This window comes from Mangifera indica, chromosome 14 (assembly GCF_011075055.1).
Source record: "Mangifera indica cultivar Alphonso chromosome 14, CATAS_Mindica_2.1, whole genome shotgun sequence".
Taxonomy (NCBI): Eukaryota; Viridiplantae; Streptophyta; class Magnoliopsida; order Sapindales; family Anacardiaceae; genus Mangifera; species Mangifera indica.
Genome location: NC_058150.1, coordinates 4,711,011 through 4,725,884, shown reverse-complemented (window position 1 = coordinate 4,725,884; position 14,874 = coordinate 4,711,011). Strand labels below are relative to the sequence as shown.

Sequence of the window (14,874 nt, the reverse complement as noted above, 5' to 3'; positions counted from 1 at the left end):
AGCTAAGTTGGCTCGAGTTTGTTAGCTAGCTTATTTCGCACAAGCTTGCACAAAGCAACATTTTCTCAAGCTCAAACTCCTGTGATCAAATGTTTTACGGCTCAAGCTCAAACCTAAGCTTAATTGTAACACTATCGTGCATCTTTCAGGCGACTCTATTTATTAATCAAAAAGAATTTATTTAGTAGTAATGAATCTTTGATGGCATGATTTTTAAGCTAAAGGATATATGTTCTCTTCAAAGAGTGTTCGTTTGAAGATAGGTGTTACAACAATTAATTACTTCACACAATTGTCTACTCCATAAACTATATTTCATTTAATTGCTTGACATTATAATTTATTGATTTTTTCCTTTTAATCTCATGAAAGATGACAATCAGTTCATCATCTTAGCACACAGATAACAGGATTTCAAGTTTACCAATAAAACAACGACCGGCATTTTTTTTATTTCGGAAAATATAATACAAGTCCTGGACAAGACTCCTGGAACAACATAATTGTAATTTTTTAAAAACGAATAGTGAAAATAGAAAACCTATGGAACCTTGCTTTGATTTTATTTATTTATTACAGTGATTTGAAGGTTCAAAATGAGGCCTGAGTTATGAATATGAAGGAGAAAAAGGAAAAGTGGTTGCCCGAAGTACTCATGTCTGGTGAGGTATAGTAACTGTACTCAAAACATCCTGACGGATGAGCTTCCATTGGCAGTTTCAGCTATCTGCAAGTGCAATTAGTTGATCCACCACACCTGGATCTGCGAGTGTGCTTGTGTCGCCAAGCTCATCTAACTGCCTGGAAGCGATTTTCCGCAGAATCCTCCTCATTATCTTTCCACTCCTTGTTTTCGGAAGGCCAGGGGCCCAATGGATTTTGTCAGGCGCAGCAAATGCTCCGATCTGAAATGAGGAACAAACTTAAAACCTTTTGCATATGATAGATATGCGTATATGTAATCTCTACCACACACAACTCTGTTAACAACTTGATCAAATATTCTGTTAAAGCACATTTATTGTTCATTTGAAAGACTAGTCATCAAACAGGGAGATATGTGTGCTAGGTTTAAACCTGCTTTCTCACTGTGAGTATAAGGCTCTTCCGGAGTACCTCACTGTAAGGAACACCCTCCACAAGAGTTACAAATGCATATATGCCCTGTCCTTTCACCTAATGTCAACAAGTACGAAATTAGATAAGATATACAGGACAAAAGTCATTTGCATCGATTACAAAAAGTTGAGATATACCTCGTGCTCAATGCCAACCACAGCAGCTTCTGCACATTGTGGATGAGAAACTAAAGCAGATTCCACTTCTGCTGTGCCAATACGATGTCCACTGATGAAATTAAAGAAATCATACAGGGTCAAGAAAATTTGCAAAGAAACTTATGCTAAGACATTTACATATGCAAGATTCTTTGAAAGAAAACCACCGAGTACTGATCACTTGGCCAGCATTATGATAGCAGAATTGGTCCAACTATGTCACATACAAGTTAAATATATACAATATTTGGGATGATGGCTGGAAAACGTAAGAAAAATTCAAAAAAGTACCTAACGTTGATAACATCATCAACTCGTCCAGTGAGCCAGTGATATCCATCCTTGTCCCTGAAACATATATCACAGTACGATCATTAACATATTCATTTAGCAAGTCCTGCATCGCAAAAAGTAGGAAACCACTAACACACAGAGGAAACAATGAAGGATGAGGATACAATAAATGGGTTAGATTTAAAACAGAGGTGCATCAGAATCCTAAAAAAAGTTACACAGAAAAAGGAACCATGGATGTAGAGCTCTTTGATATTAAGAGAAATTACCTGCAACAGCCATCACCAGAAAAATAATATCCAGCGAAAGGCTTAAAGTATGTAGTTTCATATCTTTCATGATCACCATAAAGAGTCCGAAATGCACCAGGCCATGAGGTTTTCACACAAAGGTACCCACTGCACTCGCCTTCAAGCTCAACACCCTTCTCATCTACTATGACAGGCTACAATCACACCAAAAGACAAAATGATCAATAATGACCACAAGATGAACTGAAGGAACCAAACCGATATATTTGTATATAAAAGTTTTGCATCTCAGACCTGAACCCCAAAGAAAGGAAAAGTAGCAGAACCAGGCTTCTGTGGCCAGGCACCAGGTAACGGAGTAATCTGTCAGGTAGCAAAGGAGAAATATGGTTAATTGGATTACAGCAGCAATGTATATAAATAGCAAAGAAAAATCAAGTATATTAACATATGTAACTCTAGAACTATGCACAATGAATGCCCTCACAACAGGAAACATAAACAAAGTTACCATGAAGCCACCAGTTTCAGTTTGCCACCAAGTGTCAGATATAGGACACCTTGCGTCTCCAACTACATTGTAGAACCACCTGCAAGAAACCGCAGGATGTTAACAGAAGATTTTAAAGAAACATGAATACAAAATGAACTGCTGCATGAGGGAAAAAAAACCTCCATGCACTTGGATTAATAGGCTCGCCTACACTTCCAAGGACCCGTAAGGATTTGCGAGAATAGCGGGTAACATACTGCATAATAAACATAAAAAGTAAATGAACATGAAACCAATGAAATTTAAGTTAAGAAAAGGGCTCTCTCTTTTTTTTCTCTCTACCAAAACATAAATGGTAAGATATCATAAAAACTTTGACAATCTCTTTTTAAAAAATATTTAAGTAAACTTGATATTCACACTAGTATTTTCTCTTTTCCTTAATAGATGAATTCCATGACAGGATAATGAAATACAAGCAAACATGGTATATGAGAAACGCCACAATGAAACTAGAGAATACAAAGGAATAAGTGGCATGGTACATGCAAAAACACCTTGTTCACAGAATGAAACAAAATAGTAAAATGCTATCATTGTGGATCATATTAAATCTTCACCATAAATTTCAGCATACTAAATCTTCATTACACAAGTTTAGACATAAGTTTGCAAGAACAGGCCAGTCCAGAGAACATTGAGGATCATATTAACATCTCTATGTAATTATTTGTGTAATGTTAGGGGATTGTTGATTCTTCCCATTTTCTTAATTACAAATAATTCCAGCAAACATTTTAAACTGTAGATTACATGCTTACCTCATCACCTTCACGCATAAGAGACCGCACCAAAGTTGGTGCAGTATAGAATATTGTCACCTTGTATTTGTCAACAATGTCCCAACAGCGACCAGAATCAGGATAATTTGGAGCCTGCAGATAACAAGAGCATGCCATTATTTATGTGCCACTCAACTCCAAGCACAGACTGCTCAGTGGAACTTATAACCTCTAAAATATCATATACTATACTGTTAACAGTTTATGCCTTATAATTTATCAGTTTATCAAGAAGAAATTAAAACATTTAATTTCTCAGAGATATAATCTATTTCCCATAGCAAATGTGATTTATTAAACAACTTCACTAGTATACTATTCATTACCCCTTCAAATACAACCACTGAAGCTCCATTGAGCAATGGTCCATATGTGACATAACTGTGCCCCGTAATCCAACCACAGTCAGCAGTACACCTGATATGAGGAAAATATATAATAAGCATTAATATAATGACTAATGAGTTGATTCCAATTGTGAAAGTTACACAATATGAAAAAGCTGAGTTTCAGGGATACCAGTAGACATCAGACAGCTTGTAGTCAAATGCATACTTGAAAGTCGTTGCAGTGTATACCATATATCCTCCAGTTGTGTGGAGAACACCCTTTTGAAATATTTATATTAGTAAAAACTACAGGAACAAAGAAACAAACATGTAGAATTATATTAAGGTCACAGATACCTTTGGTTTTCCCGTACTCCCACTAGTATAGAGCAGAAAAAGAGGATCTTCTGCATCAACCCACTCTATTTCACAAGTAGTTGGATATTTAGGGATGACATCCTGGAACACAATTTTCACTTGTTATCAAACAGAAGGAAAAAAAAGGCTATATATCATGTCATTATAACCTGAATAAGGTTATATGACTATTTCTTCTTCTATCAAGCCACAAAATATAGAAGTACACAATTAGCATCCAGGAATTCAATTAAATACCAAAAACTAGAATGATTTCTCTACCATGCACAAATACTACGAAGATATTCATGAAGGATGATTTGGAATAGACTAAAAACATTACAAATACTTCATGTATTATACACTAACCTGCCACCATATGTCTCTTCCTTCCTGCCATTTAGTGTTTTCTCTTGTCATTGCTGATTGATTATCATAAATTAAGCACACATCTGGTCCAAAGAAAAAGAAGATGAGTACTTTGGGGGAGAAAGTATAATAATTGATTTATTATTACACTAATGATTGGGTACTATAGTTAGTGCAGATTGATGTCACACAAGTCATTTGGATTTGGAACCAAAAGAAACCAACAAGTCAAACAATCAAGGTTGACTGAGCTGATGATAATAATGCAAGGTAATTTACCTCATTATGTTAAGTCAATATGCCTGATAATTATAGCCCTTTGGCATGGCCCTAGCTATAAGGAAAAAGCAAATCAAACATAATTGGGAGCCTATGTTTAGCATATCCATCATAAGACAGAATTTATCTACTCAAAAGATGAAAAGCTTAGTGAACTTCAGATGAGAAGGTTACTGGTCTGTCAGTGAGACATCTATTCTATTCAAATTAGAAAAGGCCAAAGGACTATTTCCCACCCAAGGTATGCTTTTTCTGCAAATTCCTACCCGTTAACTTTGAAAAGCCCATTTACCTACCCATGGGCTGTTAAAAAAAAGGGCAGATTGACGGATTTAGGGGCAAAATCGTCATTTCATCTGTAATATTAAAAATAAACTTAAATTTAATTTATTTTTTACCCCCAAACCCTAAAAACTAACACATTCCCCCCAACCCAAGTTTTCAACAACTGCATATTCCCCCCTAGGGTTTCCAAATTCAGATCCAATTTTTCCGGCGACGACCAGTGCTCTCTAAGCACCTACGCTCCCTCCCCGACAGCCCCTCCTTCTGACTATGCGGCCTCCGACGCTCTTAGGCTTCGTCGACGACGACGCCTAGGAGCGTCGAAGGCTGCACGGTCGGAAGGAGGTGCCGTTGGGAAGGGAGCGTAGGTGCTTGGAGAGTGCTGGTCGTCGCCGGAAAAATTGAATCTGAAGTTTGGAAACCCTAGGGGGGAAAATGCAGTTTTTGAAAACTTGGGTTGAGGGAAAAGTGTCAGTTTTTAGGGTTTGGGGGGAAAATGATATGACCAACGGACTCAGTTAAGTTTAACGGCCCATGGGTGGGTAAATGGGTTTTTCAAAGTTAATAGGGGGAACTTTGAGAATGCATCATAGTTTGGGTGGGCAATAGTCCTTTGGCCATTAGAAAATGATTACCTCAATTTACTCACCTACAGAGACCCCATTATTGGCACAGTCAACAACGGCGGCATCGACTATGTCCTTCAGTGGGATGACCTTAGGGCCTCTCTTAACAGCATTACATGTTATTACAGCTTTTGGTTTGCAGTCCATGATTCTCTGTGAAAGCGATTCTGCAGAGAATCCGGCAAATACAACCTGAAGGAAAGTAAAAGCTAATGCTAGTTATTCAACAATAAGTGAGTAGGCATTGGAGAAATGAAAGTACAACTAAAATTACCGAATGAACTGCACCAATGCGAGCGCATGCAAGCATAGCTATAGGGAGTTCCATTAACATGGGCAAGTAAATAATTACAGCATCACCCTTTTTAACACCAATATCTTTCAAATAATTTGCAAGCTGAAAATAAGATACGATAAAAATCAGCATTGTATTTGCTCATATAATCCAGTTGGAGTTTATTAGTACATTTAGGAAAAGACAAACAAACCAAAATGAGTTAGACCTGGCAAACTTGATGGAGCAGCTGAGAGTATGTCAGAGTGGCATCATCACCAAGCTCGTTGCCTTCCCAGTAAATAGCCATTTTGTCACCTAATCCAGCTTCAATGTTTCTGTCCACGCAATTATAGCAGATGTTGGTGATACCGCCCTTGAACCACTGAGAAAAAGCAGACGAGAACACTTTGTTATCAACATAAAATTACCATTTTCTTTTTCATTCTTTTACTTTTCGATCTGGAAAATATGCAATGTACCTCGATCTTGATATTGCCTTTCCTGATATCCAGATTCTCTGAGCAAACTTGTTGGTCCCATTTTTGCTTCCAATAGAATTGGGAAGCAATCTCGGCCCAGAAACCGGCAGGGTCCTCAATTGACCTTTTGTACATTTCCAAATACTGATCGTATCCCAGAGAAGTAAAGGCAATGCGAGTAAATAAAAAACAAAAAGGAATCCTTTAAACTATAAAGCAAAAAAGACAGAGAAAAGAGTTGACCTTCTTTGGTGAAGGAACCAACGCCTGGCGAGTGAAATCATCACTAGGATAAACACGATCATTCTCTTCAGAAGCAAGAGCTTCACCCAAAATTACAGCGTTCAACTGTGGGATATTACCAGCCCCAGATGGGGAACTTTTCAAAGATTCCACATGTCTCAAGTAATTTGCTGTCTTCAAACCGGAAGATCCCATCATCACCACTACCCGTCTACAACCAGCACCGCCACCAGCACCCAAAAGAGACAAGAAGGACGAAGAGAAGGGTGTTCTGAAGGAAGATGGTGAATGTTTTTGTAGTTTGACCGGATGGGTTGAGGCCAAAGCGGGAGCTTTATAGGTAGCCCCTCTTAGTCCTAAACCGGGTAGACGTAAACTATTGTAATGATACCCAACTAAACTGGGACTACTACCTACCATAATAACACTCAATTGTTTTAACTTTATTTATTATTACTGTTCTATAAAAAATTAATCTTTACACCAAAAAGAAGTCTGCTTCTGTTTATATACAGTAACAAATTTAATGTAGTTAATTAGAATTTACCGATTCCGCCCGCTGAACTTTCCTTCTAAAACACACGAAAGAAGATAAAAGGAGGAGGAGATGACGTTTCAACTCAGAACTCAAAAAGGGTTTATCTTCAAATCCAATCTTTCAATATCTATATATTATTATTTCATCATTATCAACATTAAAATACTAATAATAATAATAATTATTATTATAATATAAAAATAATAAATAAATAAAAAGCCAACCTGTTATGCAGGGCGGCACGGTGACCGTTCTGGTATGACGGAATGGAAAAAAGAAAAGAAAATCCCCTCCAAAGTCAAAACTGCTAAAAAAAATCACACAGAATCAATAAAATGATATCAGAAAGATCGAACAATTTAAGGCTGATGATTTGACCATCAAACAATTATATTTAAAAAAAGAAAGCGTTGAACACACAGATATAGAGTGGAGACTCTGCGGCGCGCCCAATTGTGTTGAATTGAAGTGTTAAAAAGCGCACAAAAAAGCTTGAACTCGTTTATAGTTACTAAGCGGTGATAATGGCGATGTGATGCATGAAATTGCAGCGGACAGCGTTTGAATTTGATGATAAATAAGCGTCTGGGATTAAAAGCGCAAAACGACATGCTTCTGAAAGCTCGTGGATTTTTTATTGAAGCTCGTTAATCGGTGGTTCACGGGCTCTGATGGACCAGTGAAAATTAACCATTTCTGTGTACTCTCTATCAATTATTTTCAGGCTGTTTAATGGCGGCTGCTCGAACGTTTGGTTGAGAATTGATTGGAAAAAGAAAAAACCAATGTAGTAATTATATGATATTAAAATAAAATTATGGACAAATTTGTATTTACGTATAATAATGATATATTAAAATATAATTAAATAATTTTAAATAATAAATAAAATAATATTTAATTATATAATAATATATTACTATTTAAATACAAATTTATATTCATAATATTTTATAAAATTAGACCAAAAAATTATATTTTCTCTTACTAATTTTATATAAATCATTTAAACTCTTATTTCAATTGAAAATAAAATAAAATTCTAATTTTAACTCCAACCAATTTTAAATTTGTAATCATATTGAATATAATCAAAATTAAAATTATACTAAAATTGTGTGATTTTAATCATCTTAATAGCATATTGTTATTGGGGACTACTTTAAGATTTAAAATTAATTTTTTTAATAATACATAAGTAAATATATTTTTAATAAACATAGGTAAAATGTTATTTATTTTTCCTAAATATTAAAAAGTTATTAAGGGTCTTTTGTCTTTTAGGTATATATATCATAAAAAATATCTAATTTCACAAATAGTGTTAGATGTGAAGTGGGAAAATGTTTTTTTTTTTTTAATTTTAAGAATGAAAAGTTACCATTTTGATTTTTAACCTAATTCACGTGAAAAATAATCAATCTCTAATAATGTTATATTTATATACATTTAAATATATAAATAAATATATAAATGATTTGTTAACTGTTATTATATGATTAAAAATTATTTTAATTTTAATTTAAAATCATTCAATTACATAATGACACATCATCTATATATTTATTTATTTACTTAAAATATGTATAATGGGTTGATTAAATAAATAATATCTAATTAAAAAAAAAGTTTACATCTACTAATACTCAAAATTAGAGGTTAGAAATATTATTAACTTATTATAACAATTGCATGTAGTAGAATATTATTTAGATGTGGGGGATATAATTGGAAATATACATGCAGTAGGTGTAAAGAAACTCTCTCAAGACTATTGGGTTTCGCTCTTGACGCAGTTCATTCAATAAGAAATTTGGATTTACCTAGAAATTAATTAATAATATAAATAATTTGATGTATGGATAATAATATATAAAAGAAAATAAATTACTATTTATATATAGAATTATGTATATTATTTATATAAATAATATTGTTTATTAATTAATGTTGCGGAGATATTACTCCATCTTTTGGTGGGGTTTGTTATGTAATTTAGAATTATTAAATTAAAATTTTAATTATTTATTTATGTAATAATAAAATAATTTTTCCCATGTCATTTCACATCGTGAGCGCGACTTGTTAATCCAAATAAACAATTTTCTTCTTACCTGGAAAATTGACTTGTGATTGTGGTCTTCATCAAATCACGTCACTTCCTTAAAATTGCTTAATAACATATATAATTTAAGGGCCATGTCAGGGGCACGGAACGTACAAAATTTAAATACAAAAAAGTTAATTATTTTGGATTATTTTTTCACATAAAATTGTAGTGGACTATTTAGGGTAAGATTCGAATCGAGCTAAAATTGTAGTGGACTATTTAGGGCTGGATTCGAGTCGAGCTGAGCTCGGTTCGCAGCCAGCTCAGACTCAACTCGGTTTATTTATGGCCAATTCGAGTTCGGTTCGAGCTCGATTCGAACTGAATTCGACTCAGCTCGAGTTCGACTCGGCTCGAGTTCGACTCGGCTCGAGTTCGATTCGATTCGTTTTTCATATCAAAACGACATCGTTTTGTATATATATGGGTCAAAACAACATCGTTTTGTATAAAAAATTTAAAAAAAAAATCTACCAAGCCAACTCGAACCGAGCAGAGCCCGGCTCGTTTTGGGCTCGAATCAAACCTAGCCAAGCTTGAGCTCGAGCTGGCTCGGCTCTAGTCCAGCCCTAGGACTATTCCACGCAAGGGTATTAATTAAAGTAGACAGAAAAGTTTTTGTCTAAATTTTTTTAGACAAACATTAAGTAATTTTATTTTTTTAAATAAATTTAATTTTGTTTTTAATAATACACATCTCTGCTAATTAAATTAGATTTGAAATAATTTTTTTTGACAACCTTTCCTTTCAAAATATACTTTATGTTGGGTAAATTATAATTCAAAGATTTAAAAACTTATTCAAAAATAGAGTAATTTTTAGGGTAATACAAATCAGAATAAAAAGATAAACATAAATATGAAGAATAGATGCGAGTACGAGCATATGCATGCACTTTTTTGCACTCCTGTTATATATATTATAATATTATATTATATATAAATAAATAATATATATGTATATATATAGCGCACCCACATGCACTTTTTACACCCACAAGCATTCTTCGAACTTACAAACACTCTTCGCGCACACACACACACTCTTCGCATCAGCACACACTCTTTGCATCCACATACCCTCTTCACATTTATGTTTATTTTTTCGTTTCAATATGTATATATCAATAATTATACAAAAAATTGATTTGTTTTCGAATAAGTTTTTGAATATTTGGTTAATAAGTTATCAAATATATTATCAATATAATGATGCAGCTCCAAAAGGAAAAATTGTCAATGAAAAATTATACTAAATCTGAGATAATTAGTAGAAAGAATATTATTGAAATAAAAATTAAATTTACTTAAAAAATAAATTCATTCAAAATTTGTTTAAAAAGATTTAAATAAAAAATTTTTGCATTTATTTTAATTAATATTCCTTCCTTATTTGTTCCGACATAAAAATTTAAACACAAAAAGTTAAATACTAAACGTTTGGGATAAAGGTTTTAAACCCCAAGACAATATGCATTCCGATTTCTTACCGTTTGCCTTATGATATTAGATAAAAGGGAAAATGACTATTTCTCACCCAAGTTTTAGCGTTTTCTCAAAAGTATACCCACATCTGATAAAAAACCTAAACACCTACCCAATTCTAAACTGTCGTTAAATTTTTCGTTAAATAGAGAGATAAAACTGTTATTTTACTGTTTATATTATAGTTATATAATTTTAACACATTTTCCTTCTCCTATTTTAAAAATTAATTTTTACCCCATCTCTGAACTTTGAAAAGTGACTTTCATCCCCCAAATCCCTAATTTTTTTTTTCATTTTCCCTCCGACCACCGGTGACCACGTGACTGGAGAGAGAGTAACAAGCGTCGTTTAGATTTGGACAACCCTCGTTGTCTATTCTGGATGACCCTCGTCGTCTATTCTCTAGACGATGTTTGACTTCCAAAGATTTGGACAACGGTCATCCTTTTTAGACAACGATCATTGTCTAGAGGTGATCGACCTCTTGATGAAAACTTTTTCGTCATCGTCGGAGAAAGTGGTTGCATTTCAAGGAGGAAAATGAATTTTTTTAAAACTTAATTCAGGGGATAAATGTTAGTTTTTCAAATTAAAGGAGGGAAAATGAGATAAAGTTTTAATTATTTAATATTATTGATAAAATAACGAATTTGTGTCTTAACCCTAACAGAAAATATGTTGGTGGGTCCAAACAAATTAAACTTTAGGTGGATATTTAGATTTTTTATCAGGAGTAGATATACTTTTGAGATAAGGCTAAAACTTGGGTGGGACATAGTTAGTTTCCCTGGATAAAATTCCGCTTACGCAAAACTGGTAATGGGTTGTATTGGGCTGACTCTAGGCCTATCAATTAGCAAGTTTAACCCGTTGATCTAGACCATAAAATTGAGGAGCTCGTGGTTTATAATTAATTTTTTATTAATAAAAAACTAGTTAATTTTTATTATTTTCAATTTTTTAATAATTTTTTTGCAGGCTGCCGACCCGGGGCGAAAAAATTGAATATAAGTTGACTGCTGATGGGTATTTGGAAAAAATATTTTGGACCTTTTGGACAGTTTGACATGTAGGGTATGAAGTGGAAAGGGGTGAAGATGAGAATGGGAATTTTGCTTTTTCTTATTGGTAGAGAATGCATTGGTGTCCACGTGGGCACCCGTTTTTTGGTGACCGGTAAGCAAGTAGAATTTGGTAATGAGTTTTTGGTCAAGAAGTTTATTGGACCATCAGATGGTCACGAGTGTGATTAGTTAGAAGTGCTGTCTAACTTCTTTCATTTTCACTGTAATCTCCTTATTATCAATAAATATCAACAATTAGTCAAATTTATAGTACATTCTGGTACCCTTTTCTTCATTTGTGCACAAATCATTGCTAGTATTTTTTGGATTTAGGTTGGACCCAACTCAAATTCTTTTCAATTTAAGTTTGATTTGAAAGCATTATAATCAAATTCAAATCCCAAATTAAACTTGACAAACTTAAAAAAAAAATAGTTCAAGCTCGAAACTATAAATAAAGCTTGAGTTTGACTCAATTAAGTTTGATATCACTAAATCAAGCTTCCGCTCAATCTAGCCTTAATGCTCATCTGGAAGTCAAATTCGCATATTTACACTCAATATAAAAAGAGTAGTGTTATGCACATAATTTTTATATATAAATAATAATGTGTTATCATGTAATTTGATAATTAAAAATTAAAAATAAAACAATATATAATCATATAGCGATATATTATTATTTATACGTATAATATTATTAATTCACGAACATATGACTTCAATGGGCATTCTTCAGCCACCATTGAATAATAGCACAAACAAGGTGTTAAAAAGAACACACACACACACACAAAAACCGCGCCAAAAATGATCTGATTCAACTAAAACACAAAAATAAAGTTAGCCAAGTATTCCCAAGGTTAAGTAGCCCAGTAAAGACCAGCAGAAGCTCCCTATAAATGCAACCTTTATAGCTTTAAAGCTTTTAACCAGAGATCACGCAGTAATATTAATCATTTCTCACACCCAGTTTAGCTAGCCAGTTCATTCACTGGCAGCAGCCCTGTCTAACCAAAGCTCATAAGAAAAGGCCCATGCAGCTGGTAGACAATAGCTGGTGAAGGTGAAGTGATTATGGAGAAGCTTTGATAGACTGATATGCATGTTTTCCATGACTCTATCATCTCTTTCTCTTTAATCTCTGTATTCCACAGCCTCTAAGTCTCCCTTTTCACTTTACTATCTGAATAATCAAGGTCACCAGCAAATATTATTCATATTCTTCATAACACAAGACAAAATCTCTAAGGAAAAAACCACTGCACAATATTTTCTATTAGTCATAAGAAGGGTAGGTCATCATGTAGAAGGCTTCACATTCCAAAGACAGTAGTATCCCAAACAATTAATAAAAATCCCACAAGATGTCTGATGATGTGTATAATGTATGTGCCCAACAAAGAATGGATGAAACCCAGTTGATCTCCTATTGTACTTTAAATAATAATAATAAGAATCCATATCTACGCATTACAAGAGGAGATTAAAACTCTTAAATCTTCAAATAGATAAATTCAATACCCAGAGCCATGCCTTGGTGAAATTGAGTGACACTGAGATGGAAACAAAACATAAATAATGATTTAGCACAAAATCAGTAGTAAAAAAGTGTCACTTTGTGAATTTCACAAATCTGAAGCCTCATGGCTCCCTGTGTGAATTCAAAGCACATGATGTAAGACCATGAATTCGAATACATTATGTGTTGGAGACTTGTTAAAGAGTGGTGGAGAGACAAGAAAAAAATTAATTTCCCTCAAGCATACGACTTAAGTTTCCAGTGAATTTTAATTACTGCGTAGTGCGGAAGAAACATTGGGATTACAAGTCAGAAGAATGTGAAAGTAACTACACAACTAATATGGCCTGAGCATTTGCACTGGCTTCTGTCATTCCATAAGTATAGAAATAATGGTAATGAGAATTGAGATAAACAAAAATTGTACTACCAGAGACCATGTAAGGATTGATACTTTGACTGTAGCACCACCTTCCTTTCCCTTCATGATAACGAAATACTACAAAAAAGAGAATCATTTCAATCTACAAATTTTCTTTGACTTATTTTACTTGAAATGCTTTTGTATGATTGGTGATTCTACTGTGATACCAAGCTCCTCCCACAGTGATTACAATGTGGACAATGTGAAATGCACACAAAGAGTCAAAAGATATCAATCAAAGCCAACCCATATCCCACTTGAAGCATTGGAGCTGATTTTAGGGGGCATAGCATGTAAACACTCCCAAGCAGGTAGATTCATTTGCAAACTGGAGAGAATTTGTCTCTGTATCAGTCACTCTCTTGTCAACACTTGGCGTAGCTCATGCTGCCGCTGTATTCTCATTCAGCTTCTCTGGCTTGCTGTTCAGTCCTAGCAATTCTGCCGCTATATTCTCATCCAGCTTATCTGGCACGGAATTCAGAAGTTTGCAGATCTCACCTTTCATGTCTGCACCATCATAAAAGTTCAATCATGCAAGTATAATGTTCTAAAGTAGGTGTGATACCATAATTTTCTCTCATATACTGAAAGTACCAACAACCCTTATCTACATTATTTGTATGCACACAAGCACATAAACCGCCTACAAAAGTAATTGCATCCAGCTGAACATTTGTGTTCCCCGTTTGCACAAAAAAAGTGAGGGCTTCCTCTCCGTGCCCATGCATACCCGAGCTAGTGATCATAAATTCCAAGTAAACTACCGCATTTACCATACATGTCAATAAGAGCAGTCCCAAGGAAAACACTAAGCTCGAATCCATTCTTAAGAGCAAAGTGATGAATCCAACTATGAAGTTTTAGACTTCCCAGATCCGGACATGCTTGTAACAAGCTAACAAGTGTAAACTCATTCGGCCTGACATTATTGAGCTGCATTATCCAGTACAAATTCAAAAGCCTCCTGAAGTCCTTGATTCATAGCAGAAGCATTAATCATAGCCGTCCATGACACAACATTTCTGAATTCCATCTGCTTAAAAGACAGCTAGGGCAGCATCCAAATCCCCCGAAGCAGCAAGGCCGGTAATCATAGTTGTCCACCAAACAATCCTTAAAAACACACATTTTCTAAAACACCTTACTTCCATCTAACTATATCCCCACACTTGAAATAAAGATCCATCGAAGTGTTCTGCACAAACATATCTTGAGAAAATCCCATTTTACTTCCATCTATGTCCCCACATTTGAAATAAAGAGCCATCAAAGTGTTCTGCACAAACATATCTCGGGAAAATCCCATTTAACAGCCAAACCATGG

General features: G+C 34.3%; 1 protein-coding gene and 1 pseudogene across 5 annotated transcripts; both read right to left on the bottom strand.

The window, feature by feature from the left end:
- Positions 1-419: 419 nt before the first annotated feature.
- On the bottom strand, positions 420-7,712 carry LOC123196516 (acetyl-coenzyme A synthetase, chloroplastic/glyoxysomal-like). 5 transcript variants are annotated; one of them, XM_044610578.1, is made up of 20 exons: positions 7,360-7,712; positions 7,164-7,243; positions 6,402-6,814; positions 6,159-6,302; positions 5,906-6,061; positions 5,677-5,799; positions 5,426-5,594; positions 4,213-4,295; positions 3,844-3,945; positions 3,677-3,765; positions 3,484-3,574; positions 3,137-3,250; positions 2,495-2,571; positions 2,334-2,412; positions 2,117-2,185; positions 1,841-2,016; positions 1,569-1,625; positions 1,257-1,347; positions 1,078-1,176; positions 420-905 (listed from the first exon to the last, which is right to left on the bottom strand). In XM_044610578.1, exons 1-20 carry the CDS (start codon positions 7,548-7,550, stop codon positions 720-722), a joined length of 2,589 nt encoding a protein of 862 aa, XP_044466513.1. In that variant the 5' UTR covers positions 7,551-7,712; the 3' UTR covers positions 420-719. The 5 variants fall into 5 exon arrangements, with proteins under 5 accessions (XP_044466513.1, XP_044466515.1, XP_044466512.1 ...); XM_044610580.1 differs by having other exon boundaries at positions 6,402-6,757; XM_044610577.1 differs by having other exon boundaries at positions 7,164-7,246; positions 7,360-7,669.
- Positions 7,713-13,405: 5,693 nt separating this feature from the next.
- LOC123197076 lies at positions 13,406-14,874 on the bottom strand (annotated as a pseudogene).